The sequence below is a fragment of the Typha latifolia genome, chromosome 1, assembly GCF_019914945.1.
Source record: "Typha latifolia isolate L0001 chromosome 1, TyphaL0001v2, whole genome shotgun sequence".
Taxonomy (NCBI): domain Eukaryota; kingdom Viridiplantae; phylum Streptophyta; class Magnoliopsida; order Poales; family Typhaceae; genus Typha; species Typha latifolia.
Window position 1 is genome coordinate 3,614,411 of NC_133086.1, and position 13,583 is coordinate 3,627,993.

At 36.3% G+C, this 13,583-nt stretch overlaps 1 protein-coding gene across 1 annotated transcript; it reads right to left on the reverse strand.

Annotated features, from left to right (window-relative positions):
- Positions 1-3,055: 3,055 nt before the first annotated feature.
- Positions 3,056-7,792, reverse strand: LOC140780638 (PHD finger protein ALFIN-LIKE 5-like). The gene is made up of 5 exons (XM_073126316.1): positions 7,269-7,792; positions 7,126-7,158; positions 5,959-6,187; positions 3,898-4,021; positions 3,056-3,563 (listed from the first exon to the last, which is right to left on the reverse strand). Exons 1-5 carry the CDS (start codon positions 7,366-7,368, stop codon positions 3,294-3,296), a joined length of 756 nt encoding a protein of 251 aa, XP_072982417.1. The 5' UTR covers positions 7,369-7,792; the 3' UTR covers positions 3,056-3,293.
- Between the last annotated feature and the right edge of the window lie 5,791 nt (positions 7,793-13,583).

A 13,583-nucleotide genomic window follows, 5' to 3' on the forward strand; every position in this document is an offset into this window, starting at 1 on the left:
CAAGAGGACCCAGCGCTTACTTTTGCGACACGTTGACCTCCTTAATTATAAAAGAATATCCAAAATAATCATTTTTGTTAGTTATCACTTAGATCTTTATTTAAAAAAATATATTATGATTAATTTTCGATTCTCTAAGAACTATTTTATTCTTATTTTATAGAGAAAAAGAAAAGTAAAATGTTTATTGGATATTTTCTATTAACTACGTTAAGGGGATGCCATGTTTTCTTTTTCATGATTTATGATTTTAATATGTTAAAAATAAATAATATGCATATAAATGAGCAATATTTCACTTGTTTTAAGTGTCCCCTAAACTAAAACATGCATCTAATTAGGAGTTGACGACTTTGCGGTCCTATTTGATATTATTACTCTTCTGATGACCTCTATATAATAAATTCTATGGGATTAGAATAACTTCTATAACTCTATGTGTAGGTTTATATTTCAAACTTGTGTTATATTAGTTAAGATAATTTCACCACATAGTAAATAAAAATCATTTGACTTATGGACACTAATAAATGAGCATCAGAAGACAATAGTATACCAACTACTCCACGCGTACAACCAAATTTGTCAACGAAGATGTCAGAAATCCGACAGGTCGAGCGGATAGGTACAAGTAGATAAATTGGCCACTTTAACAAGAAAAAAAAAACATTAATATTTTGAAATAATAATAATAATAATAATAATAATAACAAAAGGTAGGAAGGAAGGAATACTTATTTGGTTTCTATTAACATATAAATATTTATATATTTTTCTAAGTCCTGAATTCAGTGTTCCAGAAGAAATTACACTCACATATCAAATTCAGCCATGCATCGATCCTTCTTGCCACCTGAACTACTCTTAGTCTTAAGCGGTAGTTATTGGCTTCTTTCAAACGCTTCCGGAAGAGAGAAAGAGACTGAAAAAAAGAAAGAGAGAGAGAGAGAGAGAGAGAGAGAGAGAGAAAAAAAGAACTTAGAATCCGAGTGGCAGAAAGAGACACGAAGTTTATTGATCCCGAGGAAAGAAGAACATGAGAGGAGTTTTCTAACTTTTATTTGCTTCCGTTGAGTACAAATGATAGCGTCGGACGAAAAAAGTAGAAAGAAAAGAAGTGGATCAGGAATCATTTGGATTGGATCCAAATATCCAACACATCCGCACATCCGAGGTTTGAAGGTAAAAGAAAACTCCTCACAAAATTTCTAATTGAAGGATTCTTAATAATATAGTTAGATAATTTACGAACTATATATGCCCTTTTTCTTTTCTTTTTTAAAAAAAATGGAATTTCAAAACAACCAACGTTACGTGACCTCAAAGTTTCATTAACATATGCACGACAGTCTCTGACACTGCCTGCCACGCGTGAACTCACGTCACTTGCACCCCTCCCTCATCATCACTTCCATTCTCTCTCTCTCTCTTATTCAAGTAAGATAGGAATAATAGGAGGGAGAGGCGAATATCCCGTGAATTCTCAGAATTTGTTTTGGATTTTATCATTTATTGTTGTACTTCTCTAATTCTACCACTATTCTAACACATCAGTAACTATATATGTTAGGGTAAATCTAGAAGAGTTGTATCAATTCCATCTGCAATTAATTCAAAATAGGCCCAACTGTCTCTACGCTCAATCTTGGGCACCCTCAAAGGACTCTTGGACCACTCTGCTTGGCTGCTGCACCCAATAGTTTGTTCATTTATGCCAACTTGCAATATATATATATATATATATATATATATATATATATATATATATATATGTTTATAGAGTGCATGAATCTGTGGATGGAGGTATAATGAATGGGTTGCTGCAGGAGTCATTGTAGTAATGCGAGAGAAGAAGGAGATGTTACCATTGATATATATATGGATGTAGATTTCCTCCTCGACGGTGGCCAAGATTAAAGAATTTTTTTAAAATATTTAAAATTGTGAACGGTGACGGTAGATGTAAGATTTTGGATTTGGTCTCATGCAAACTAATGGACCGGTATTCCCAAGAATTGGCGCGCTCCGTGGCCTCGTCCAAATTAATTAGCATGAGATCATAGTTTACTAACTAATGGATTAAGAGAGGTAAATCATTAAAGTGTTAAATTACCAAGCCATTCACCTCCTGGTAGTTGACTCATCTCTGCACGCCGTGCATGGATGCAACATCACGTATCGATGCATGCAATATAGTCACCAGAAAATTATACGTAGCTTGTAGCTTGAAGCTTGGCGCCGTGGTCAAGCGTTGGATCTCCGAGCACGGCGACGTGGCGGTCATCGTGGGTGGCCCGGGCGGTGAAATGACGGCTGAGCTTGGCTTTGTGATCTGGCACGACACAGACTCGGAGGCGGAGAGAGGATCGATCGAATTGCTCCGCGCGGCGGAACTTGGATCAAGACCGAGCCGAGGAGAAGGAGAGTTCGAGGGGCTGAGTTTGCGGCCACGGCCTCGATGATGTCGCCGGGGACCGGCATAGTGGCATTCGGTCTTTTACGCGCTCTTTGAACGCCGCCGCTGCCAGCTGCAGCGACCACCCATTTCTTAATCTCTCATGAAGAGTGATTAATGTATTGCGTTATATATATGATGATCTTATATTCTTAATGCGTAAATTTGAGCTTTAATTGCATGCTGATCGTTGTCATTCATGTGTGAGGATAGAAAGAGGAGAGCAGTCGGCGATGTGACCTCAACAATAACGAGAGCGACGATCACTGGGTCTCCATAACACTCGCCGCAGTACGAATTAACTACTTGATTAAGACATTTTACTTACAGTTAATCAACCGGGCATCGTGGCTCAAGCACAAAGGAATCAGCACCCACAACCTCAAGCTTTTTAACCATTTTTAGTTGGATAAGAAAACATGGAGCAAAGACTTGAATGATATATTATGTATATATATATGCATCAAAGCATAAACAAGTGTAGTTGTCAATTAACTTCATCTTAATAATCCGAAACCACATCATAACTACAAGCAGAAGATAATAGACTCGGCAATCCAATACCATATGCTGACCTAGAAGGAATCAGGGAAGGGCAAATGATCAAAAGAATCTTATCCAATAAAAGACTGAATCCTGCCACAGAGCACTGATAAGAAACGAGGAGCTACGTTCAACGAAATCAACATCTTAAACCACATACAAGCACCTGCAGATACTGTTACAACCAGGGGATTCCGACATGAGTAAGAAGCAATGGCTGTACCAATCTTTCATATAAAACAACTTTAACAAAGTCAGTAGGGTCATCAAAATGATAGTCTAGCACCCAAATCCTTCAGAAGGGGCGTGGCCTTTTGTTGTTGGTGCATGATGGGCACTTATACTGTTGGATGTGTTCAGCTCTGGCTGGTGTGATCTTGACACACTTGCCATGGAACCACTTCTCACAGACGTCGCAGCAAATCCAGAATTCATCGGATGCATAATTGTCCCCGCATGCCCCACAGAGTGCATCAGCATGCTCATCTTCATCTTCCTCAACAAGACCTTCATCTTCTTCTTTCGGCTGCAACTTCAAATAATTGGCCCGAGACTCTGATGTCCGCTGCTTGATTTCACAGCAAAAAAGGGTCGGTTAATGACAATAAGCTCAACAGAAGCTTAATTGCACTGAGAGTAAATAGATATGGAAATTTATGTGGCTAGATGACTGGGTTTGTCTTTCTTCTTCTACCAAGTATGGACCTACAGTTGATCAGAACCCAAGAAAGATGATCTGGATCCTGTAGTAATCAGATTGTCCGAAATGGAACCAAAATGTTGTTCAAAGTATTTTGATTTCATCAGAGAATGAATAGAATGAAATAGCCACTTCAGAGAAATTATCAACTAATATACCCTGAGACACTAAACCAACAAAATGACAACATTTGCTGTACCACTTTCAAGTTTGGCTTGGATTTGCTAGTATTGTGGTTAACACTGGTTGTCCGTACTTTGCTCTTCCCATTCACAATTTCATATATGGTAGGTATATCATTTATTAAACCAAATAGGCGCTTCCTGCGTTGAAGAAACAAATACAAGTTACCAAGGAATTTCAGACAAAGAAATCTGAATATGGCTTTGATTGTAATAGCAAGACAAAGTAGAGACATACATCTTGAACTAAATAAAAGAAACTAAGAAAAATAATATTCACAATTTTTCCATGCATCATCTATGTAGAGAAATTATAATTCCATAGAGGGGCAGAACACAAGAAAGTCTAGTTAGTCTCATGTTGCTGTTGCTCCATTTCCTACCAGAAAATCCTTTTGTGTAAAAATAGCTACAAGTAACTGATGAACAGTCATGAACTAATGGTAAGGTATTGTTCTGAGAAGGATTATATTATTTTATAGACATGGAAAATTACTATTGACAAAATTACATTATCATTTGAAACGAAATTATGAAACCAGTTTGTTTCAAGCAAAGCAACAAGGACTAATCATTAGCGTAAACAATTTTCCAAGCTAGCCCCCAGAAGATCTTCTGTCCATCCTTTGCAAGTTTGTACTAATTATTGAATACTTGAAAGTGTAAGAAAAAACCTATTTAATCATTTGTAAAACATAAATGAGTTAAAGGTGATTGGCTTTTTAGCTCTCGAGAGCAGCATAGATCACCTTGTAAAAGGCTTTTGTCAGGCAATTCTCAATGAAACATACTCTATTTGAAAGTCAGTTCGAGGCCATCTTTTCACCTCTTTAAAAACTTTTCAATAGAAAGATGTAGATTATAACATGAACATAAACAATGAAAAAGAGACTTGTCTAATATAGAGAATGATAATATTTTGTGCTATATTTTTGTTCCTAGTCTCCAGGATCTAAGCACCTTGCACCGTAACCTGATCTTCATAATATTTAAGGAAGCATTCAAGTAACACTGAGAATATAGAACAAGTTCTTCGAATTGTGTTTGTGAGGGTCGAAAAAAAAAAATCATCTATGATATACTATGCTAGTTATGTGTTACCAAATCTCCCCTTTTTGATGGTATTCCAAAGGGCAGGATATGCAGTTACATATCAGCTGCATATGAAATCTCTTGACCAAACATCTCAACTCTTTAAGGAAATTTAGAACATTGAAACTTAAGCATGGCTACTCTTTTCAAGGATGCAAGCATGTCCTAGTGAAAGCAAGGCTCTAAATGAATATGGTGAAAATTGTTTTTTGAGAATTTGCGGCATCATCTACCAGTACAACTTCTCTGAAGAACTGGTATCATCATCAAACATGAGACCATTGAAATAATTAAACAGTGTCACACTAAATCATCAGACAGAAAAGATTCCTAAGCAAGAAATGTGCCAATTGATTAATAGCTACCAAACCAAAGATAGAACTAACCATAGTAATCCAAACTTACCAGATCATCTATATCAATTTTAAATTACATGGCAAGTAATAAACTCTCCTGAACCCAACCAATACATGGAAAGACGGAAAGAGCAGAGTAAAATACTGAAGAAAATTGCTCATCAGTTCACCGCTATGGAACATAATAAATATCTCGTAGCATACTGGTACGTGCATCAGAAAGTGCTTGCATTTATCAGCAGATTAAAAATAGAAATAGCAACAACTATTCTATCACTTAATATGGGCAGAGATTTACACAAGATTCTAGGGATATATGTGAACTTTGAATCTTCCTATAGGAAATGAATAAATGAAAATATACTGCAACTACACAAATATATATGTTTTAGACAAAAAAAAATAAACATGTGCTAGAACGTTCATCTTAGAGACCAAGTAATAAAGCAAAACACCAACAGAAGAGAGTGAACAAGATCCTGAATTTCAAAAACTTATGCCATCCTAACATATAAAGCAGAGTGCTAGGGAGTAGGTACAATGTTCTAAGTACTTCAAAAGAAGCAAGGCACATATAAGAAAATGGAACACCTAAAAGCAAATAAATTATGTCCTGATTCTATTATTCACCTTTGAACTTTATCAAACCCAAATCTAGCACCAAAATAAAATGCAACAGAAAGTAACCATGCATCACTGTGTACAGCAACCAATGATAACCAATCCTTTTCTTGCATTCCATCTCTTGCAAAGTTGATGCCTAATGCAGGCTCAGGAAGCTCTGGAGGGACCTCTTCAGCAGGCAAATTGACTTCCCAATGTTCATTTGGAAAACCATAAAGGCATAAATTTTCCTTTTCTGCAAGAAGTATGATCTATATGAGGACAAAACACATAGCCATAACTGCCAGATTGATTAAACAGATAAACAAATTCATCATCGTCTAGAACATGATAAACCAAACTGCATAAACACAAAATCAGTTGACTACAAAAGAAAGATGAAAAGGAAAGGAAAAATGGCACTTGAACTTTGTATGTATCACGCCAATTGGGACTTTCAGAAATCAGAACTAATTTAATATGGTCTCAGCAACAACTGTATTACTAACTTAGAAACTTACAAGTAATTATGATGCAAGCAGTTGACCTACTCCAATAGATCATGTTGTATTTACTATACACTGATGATTACCACATTGTCCTTGGCTTTTTGCAACAGCATAAAATATAAGACGCTCTAACTCAACATCAGGGAATAAATAGGCTGGAAAATAACACCAAAGCCAGTAACAGAACATTCATGCTCCAAAATTACCATCAGAATATTAATTTTTCTGCAGTATTTCCTTCAGACTTCACTAGCGAAGAGAATATGTTATAAGTAGGATATCATACAAAGCATCGCATTGCACCTAATATAACTAGTGCATCCTACTATCTTATTCCAGAATCTTTTATTTATGAAGTTAGTACTTCTTATCTTATTGATTTCTTTCTGAACCCTTAATAGAACTTCCTTTACTTCGAAACTGTCACCTGCCTACCCTGTGCATGTTTCTATTCTTGCTACATCGAGTATCTTACACTAAGACAGAGTTACACTCCCATTGAGCGACGTCATACATTCACAAAACATCACAGTTTCTATATTGAAATAGATTAAGATAATGAAATAACTAGAACGGCTATTCCATTGCATTTCCCCAAAAGAAATAACAACAAAAAAGTGGCGATATCAACAATAAATCCACAATAATATAACCGATAAAAAGATGGGTCATCAAGAAACCTCACCGGGATCGCATTGTTGGAAGAAGTCTTCTACATCTGCACCAACCCAAACAACAAAGAGTCACTGAATCGCCGAAAGATTAAAAATAAAATAGTTAAACATTACATTTTTTGCAAAAGAAAAGCTAAAAGAGATGCGGTTTTACCAGTGGTGAGAGCCTTAATCATCCCAGCCCTCCTGCCCTTGAAGTCCCGGAAGACCTCTTCTACCGTCCGTGGATTGTAGGCCGCCGCTCCAGCATCCATGTCCAATATCCAACGAGCTAAAGAGACGAAGAAGAGAGAAGGCTATACAGAAAACAAAGAGATTTGAGTGTTTGGAGAAGAATTTGGACTGGAGGGATTCAAGAGGAAGGGTTAGATTTAAAAGGAGGGAAGCGTTGGAGAGAAAGGGGTGAATATATATTGGGGTGGAATTTGAACTGGAGGAATTAAAATTAAAGTGGATTGGAGAGACGGGGGAGAAGTCCGCATTAGGGTTTTATTTGTGTCCAAAATCGTACAAAAGGACCGATCACGTGTTCAGCATCTTGAGTTCTTTCTAGATAACCAAAAAGCGATAGGATAAACAAATCTAGATGGCTACATACTACCCCCCGCCCCCTCATGATATATTGATCTTCTTTTAACCATGAAAATTCTCTAATAAGTGCAACTTGGGCGGGGCGCCAGGGGGTTTGGGTGGCCTCTGGCATCCTAAGATAGGTTTATGGAGGAGAATTTCTCCCTTTCTCCCTCTAGTTTTTTTCTTTTTTTTTTTCCCACGGCTTCCCTTTCATCACTCTGTCCTTGTCACCACTTGCTAGCGTCTCCTCCTTGCCACCGAGGGATTCAAAATAGCGTCTCCTCCTTGCCACCGAGGGATTCAAAGTAGCGTCTCCTCCTTGCCTCCGTCGGCAATTTCAGCTCCTTAATATCCTCTTAAGTATCGACACAAACTTTCCATACGAAATTCATCTCCTCTCTCCACTACGAGGATCTCTAGCCTCTACCACAATAGTCAACCCATACCTCGTTTGACTAAGATGCCAATTGTTGCTTTTGACTCTATTTATTTTTTTGACACTATGAAAATACAAATTAATAAGCACCTATCAACTTATGTCATTCTAGTACCAACATATGATAATATACTACATTATAATGCTGAGTTATGTAATTATTTTGCGAACTATAGCCATGTAATGCATGGTGATACAAATATATAACTATATAGTGCGTGGTAATACGGACAAATAATTATATAGTGCATGACAGTGCAAATATATAGTTATACAGTGCATGATTGCAAACATATAACTATGTAATGCGTAACAATGCGAGCTTATACTATTATATTGCATTGCAGTATGGATATAATAGTATATTTAAGTGATGTGATTGTCTTTTAGAAAAAGAGAGAGAATAGAAAGAAAGAATCTCAACCGTAGCTAGGGTGATGTGTAATTAAGTGATGCATAATCAATGAGCAAAATAGTAATTACATATTATTGTTAAATTATTTTTTTAAAAAAATTATAAAATAAGATGAGAGGGAATGATGAATTAGTATACTAAAAGAAGCTAAATTGTTGCTTAGTTACTATAGAATGTTATTCCTATCTCATAGATTAACAAGGCCTAGCTTTTGCTTTCTTAGGGTTTATTATGTTGCAAGTTGGTGTGAAGGAAATCTATTGTGGTAATGACAAAGCCACAAGATGATGATTCACTCATGGGTGTGCACTCTCTTGTCATGCTTTTATATGGTGCTGCTGATGATGCTCAAGAGGAGGACTTATTTGTAGAGCCGTAGTCTTTCTTCCTCTGATCTTTGCTTTAATGCTTATGTTTCGGTTAGTGCTCGACGGTATGCTTCTTTGTTGTTCGGTCTGTGTATTAGCAAAGTGTGGTGATTTTTTAAAGGGTGGTCATCCTACCTCCTATCTATTTTTGATGTATTAAACTGTAATCACTCACTAAATTTAAATGAATTATTAGCCCACTAACTTTATTTGAGATTTTTTTCATTAAAGAATAACAAGTAAATATCAGATGATTAATTTTCTACTATATAGAAACTAGTTTACCTTTACTTTAGAGAAAAGAAAAAAGAAAAATTAAGAATAAACTAATTATTTAATATTTTTCATTCATATTGACAAACGAGTAAGAGGTTTTTCATATCTTACAAAGTTGATGTGCAATGTGATGCATGTGAAAATTGACAATAGTTCATCGAGTTATCTCATTCAATTATACATGTGACTTTTTCTCGAGTCTATAACATACCATACGTATACAAAAGCTAACAAATATTATAGAAATGGAAAACTTGAATTTTGAGTGATAATTTTGAAAAAAAAAAGAATTCTAAGTTCATGTCGAATTATTTTAATATTTTACAAATATTTATTTACTAAATGATAGTGAGATGGGCCGAGAGAGCATGATACACAGCCCAAACCTATAGTCCGGCCCACTCAGCCCAAAACTTTCAAAGGGCAACAATCCTTTAATATAAATTGACCAACTTAGTCAACACAATAAAGTTGGCGATAAAAATATATCTAACCGAGTAGTATTAAGTAATCGGAGGTTTTAGGTGCAGGTCAAGGACTCAGGTGTCGTTGGCCAGGTGATTTCCCTCTGGCCACAAAATAAATGCCATGTCCTTTTTGAGTAACTCCATAACCTAATCTGGCAGCATAATATTTCCTACAACAAACCATGGCCCTAATTATGGATTAGTCCGTGGTTAAACATTAACCTACATGCACGTCTTGACCAACTCACAGTCAGAGGAAGGCATAGAGAGTACATTGGATATACTTATCGGCAGTACATTAAACAAATTAGATTGAGCAAATCTCTTTCAATCTATCTCTATTCTTGTTTCGGCTATTCTAAGGATGCAGAACAAGTGGTCCAGTTGAAATTTATTATAAACCCATCCAACTTCGAGCGTGCACGATTTAAATTGAGGTACATAAATTTGTCTCCCCACGTAAGTTCAAGCATATACAGACCAAATAGTATTGGTGATGTCAGTTTGAACGCGAATAATTGTCACTTTGGTACATATAAGCTTTGTCTATATTCATGGAGTGCCCATTACTTTCTACTTTAGTTTTACTCTAGCAATAGTTAACAAAAAAGAAATCCGTAATTTTAAAAATATATATATAAAAAATATATATATATATATATATATATATATACTTAAAATACAGCTTATTTCACTTTAAACTTTATTTCTCTATGTATTTTTATCTTTAATCTAAAAATATGTATTCGAAATTACTCAATAATGTTAAAGTTAATTTGTCTTTATAAATAATAATAAAAATAAAAATAAAAATAAAAGGTAGTGTCTCTTCAAAAGATACCTGCAATGTAAGCTATAGTTTAAATTAAATCTTTTATTACGACAATTACAGATAAGTCCCTCAACTAGCGAGATCCAGTAAAATGGGAAAAAGCATTAATGTCTTTTTATAACTCTTTTTGGACCTATATGTGAGAGCCACTATTTTTGGTTGATGGGTCAAGTCGATGGACCCCGGTCTACTGACGTAGCCCATAGACTATCTTGCCTCTTGGGTCGTCCTCCGTTGTACTCCAACACGCTCACAACCCAATTCCAAATACCCCTCGTAAGAGAGCATATTACCATCTAACCTCTCGAATTTATTAAAAAAAGATTAAAAATATCTTAAATTTTGCTTTTATTATAATTCAGATTCATTAGGAGTATTTCATCTCTGCATTTTTTTTGGGTCTTATTTCCAAGGAAACTTTTATTCGACTTGACTCAGATGACCATTCTTCCTCCTCGAGAGCTAGGGCAAGTGAAGGATGGGTGTAAGAACAAAAAAAAAAACAAAAAGAGTGGACAAAGGGGGCACATGCTCATTCTCACCCTTTCCTTTCCCTCCCCATGCTCAGCGTGACCTTTGTCATGCAACGGTAAGGGCAAGATAGGCGTAGCCCCCCTAAGCACGCCACCGATGGCGTACGCGGTGGGCGGGCCTGAGGCAGTGGACCGCTGACTTCCTCTTCTCTCTCTCTCTCCTTATTTCTTCTCCTCCACTCTCCATTCACCCCTCTCATTCCACTATTTTCCCCACACCATTCGATATCTGTCGTGGGTGTCATTGTCGTGGCTAGAGCCGGTGAACTCGTCGTTGTTGGTGAATCTTCCTCCATTGTTTCTTTATTTTTAGTAACTGGTGTTAGTGTGGCGCTTCGAGCGTGGTGCCTTTCTTTTCCATTTGCCTTCGGCAGTTCAGTGATAATTGGCCGTCGGCATGGACCCTCTTCCCCTCGTAGGGTTAGTGCCGAGCTTGGAAAGGGGAGAGGGGAACCTCTCCCCTCTAGTGCAGTGCCCCAACCGGTCTCGGTGGGAACTGCTCGCTCAAGCTATGTGGTGCCAACCCAAGCACACTTGGAGCCCAGCTCAACAACCATTTCTTGGTCTAACTCGATAGCTTAAGCTTTTCCTTTTTGTTTTATTATTATTGGGCTAGGCGAGGCCTGAGCCTGGTCTTTTTTGTTGGCGAAATTTGCGCTTTGTGCATTTTTCTTTCCTCCTTTTCTTCTCTCTCCTTACTGACTTCCATCGTATAGCACTTTAGAACCAATGCCTTACCCCAAAGCTGGTCGTTATTAAAGTAGGGCTGCTTATCGCCAAAATTTTAGCGAATCTAAGCAAGTGATCTATCAAACCCTTATAATTATTGCTTGATATGATGGATAATAGTATAAGCATTTATGACATCCTAATTCGTTTACCATAGTGAAACATATTTATTTGTTAACATAACTTATATCTTTTAAATTATGATGTGCATTCATTCACATGCTCAAATATGATAACATTTCTTACGATTATATTATGCCAGTCATATTTACCTTATCATACAATTAGCACACGAGCATAACCATAAAGAGAATAATATTTTCGTCTCGAAAGTACCCGACAATTCTCTAGCTAGGATTATGGGTGGGGGATATTTATATTATTACATAGTAAGGCCTAAAGTCTTAGTTTGTGGATCCTAAATAATTAGGCAACCATTTCGTCAGGCGATGGATGATTTACTATCGATTAACGAGAGTCAACCCTTTAGGGTGTTTAAGCTAGAGAAGAAAGGTAGGATAACATAGACCTAGCGATACCCAATGACACATGATAAGTATGTCTGTGAGAGACAACTCATGAGTTTTCGCAAAGTGGTGCAATGATGTGGATCCACAAACTCAGATAGTTATATCGATGTGCAATACTAATTTATGTAATGAGATTACGACTAAGGTTCTTAGTCTATAATGGCGGATGATCGGTCATGTTGTTCGCCAGATAACGAACAAATAATTCTATTAATAGTCTATCCTCTCTTAGGGGCTGTTGTGATTGTTGAGGAAGGCATGCCATGATAACTAATGTATATAATAACTATAGTCTTGTCAGATCATGCTGGCCAATTACATGACATGTATGTTTCAGTTTACGTCATAATTAATTACTTAGTTGCACATGCATTTTTTCATGTTGGATATATTATTTTTTATGATGTTTAACTAGTGATAGTGTCACTTACTGAGCATTAGGCTCATTCCGTATTGATACATGATGCAGATTGATTACCACCCTAGTAGAATGCTTGATAGCAGTTTATCTTGTGGGGCGATAGGCCCCATTCTTTTCATGTGCTTTTTTTGTATTTTGTATAAGAGTTTATGCTGTTTCCTTGTCGTATTTTATTTTGAGCATATAAGAGTTTTTATCATTTTATTATATTTAAATAGATTTGTTGTGGTTTGTAGACTCTTTTTCTGCTTCCATTTAATTTTTGATCTCTAAGTTTGATGAGTGAATCACTATTCGGAGAGATGCCACCTGTGCTGATACACCATCGACATGTCTCGTTAGTTATTCCTATTCCTATTGCTTTTATAAGAATGACTTTATAAGAAGTTTCGTTTTTATTTTATTTTATTAAGTTAGAAAGTAATGAAATTATTGTTTACTCTCTCTGAAGCTATTAAGTTAAAAATATCTTTAAGATGATAAAATTAATAAAGATGAAACTTATGATATTTTTAATAAATTTCCTCAGATTTTAACGAACTTTTATTTAAACCAGCATGGATTGACTTGGATTTAGAACCAGGCCGATTACATGTTAGCCATCTAACGTAGTTGCTCATGATTATTTTCTGTGCACATATTGATGGATGCCTGTCCTCTGTTTTGGTTTTTGTATATCGACCAAATAAAAAGCTTTTACTAATAAAAATCTCTCTTGTAAACTTTGAATCCAATCTGGAACAAATATGTAAGCTTTGCTTTAATGACTACCATTAAAGAAAAGACTACCAAACAAAAAAGCATTGGATAGTCAATTAATCCAATCACATGCGGAGGTGGCGGGCCTGGCGGCCGCACCATAAATTAGATGGCAGTTATGATAATAACT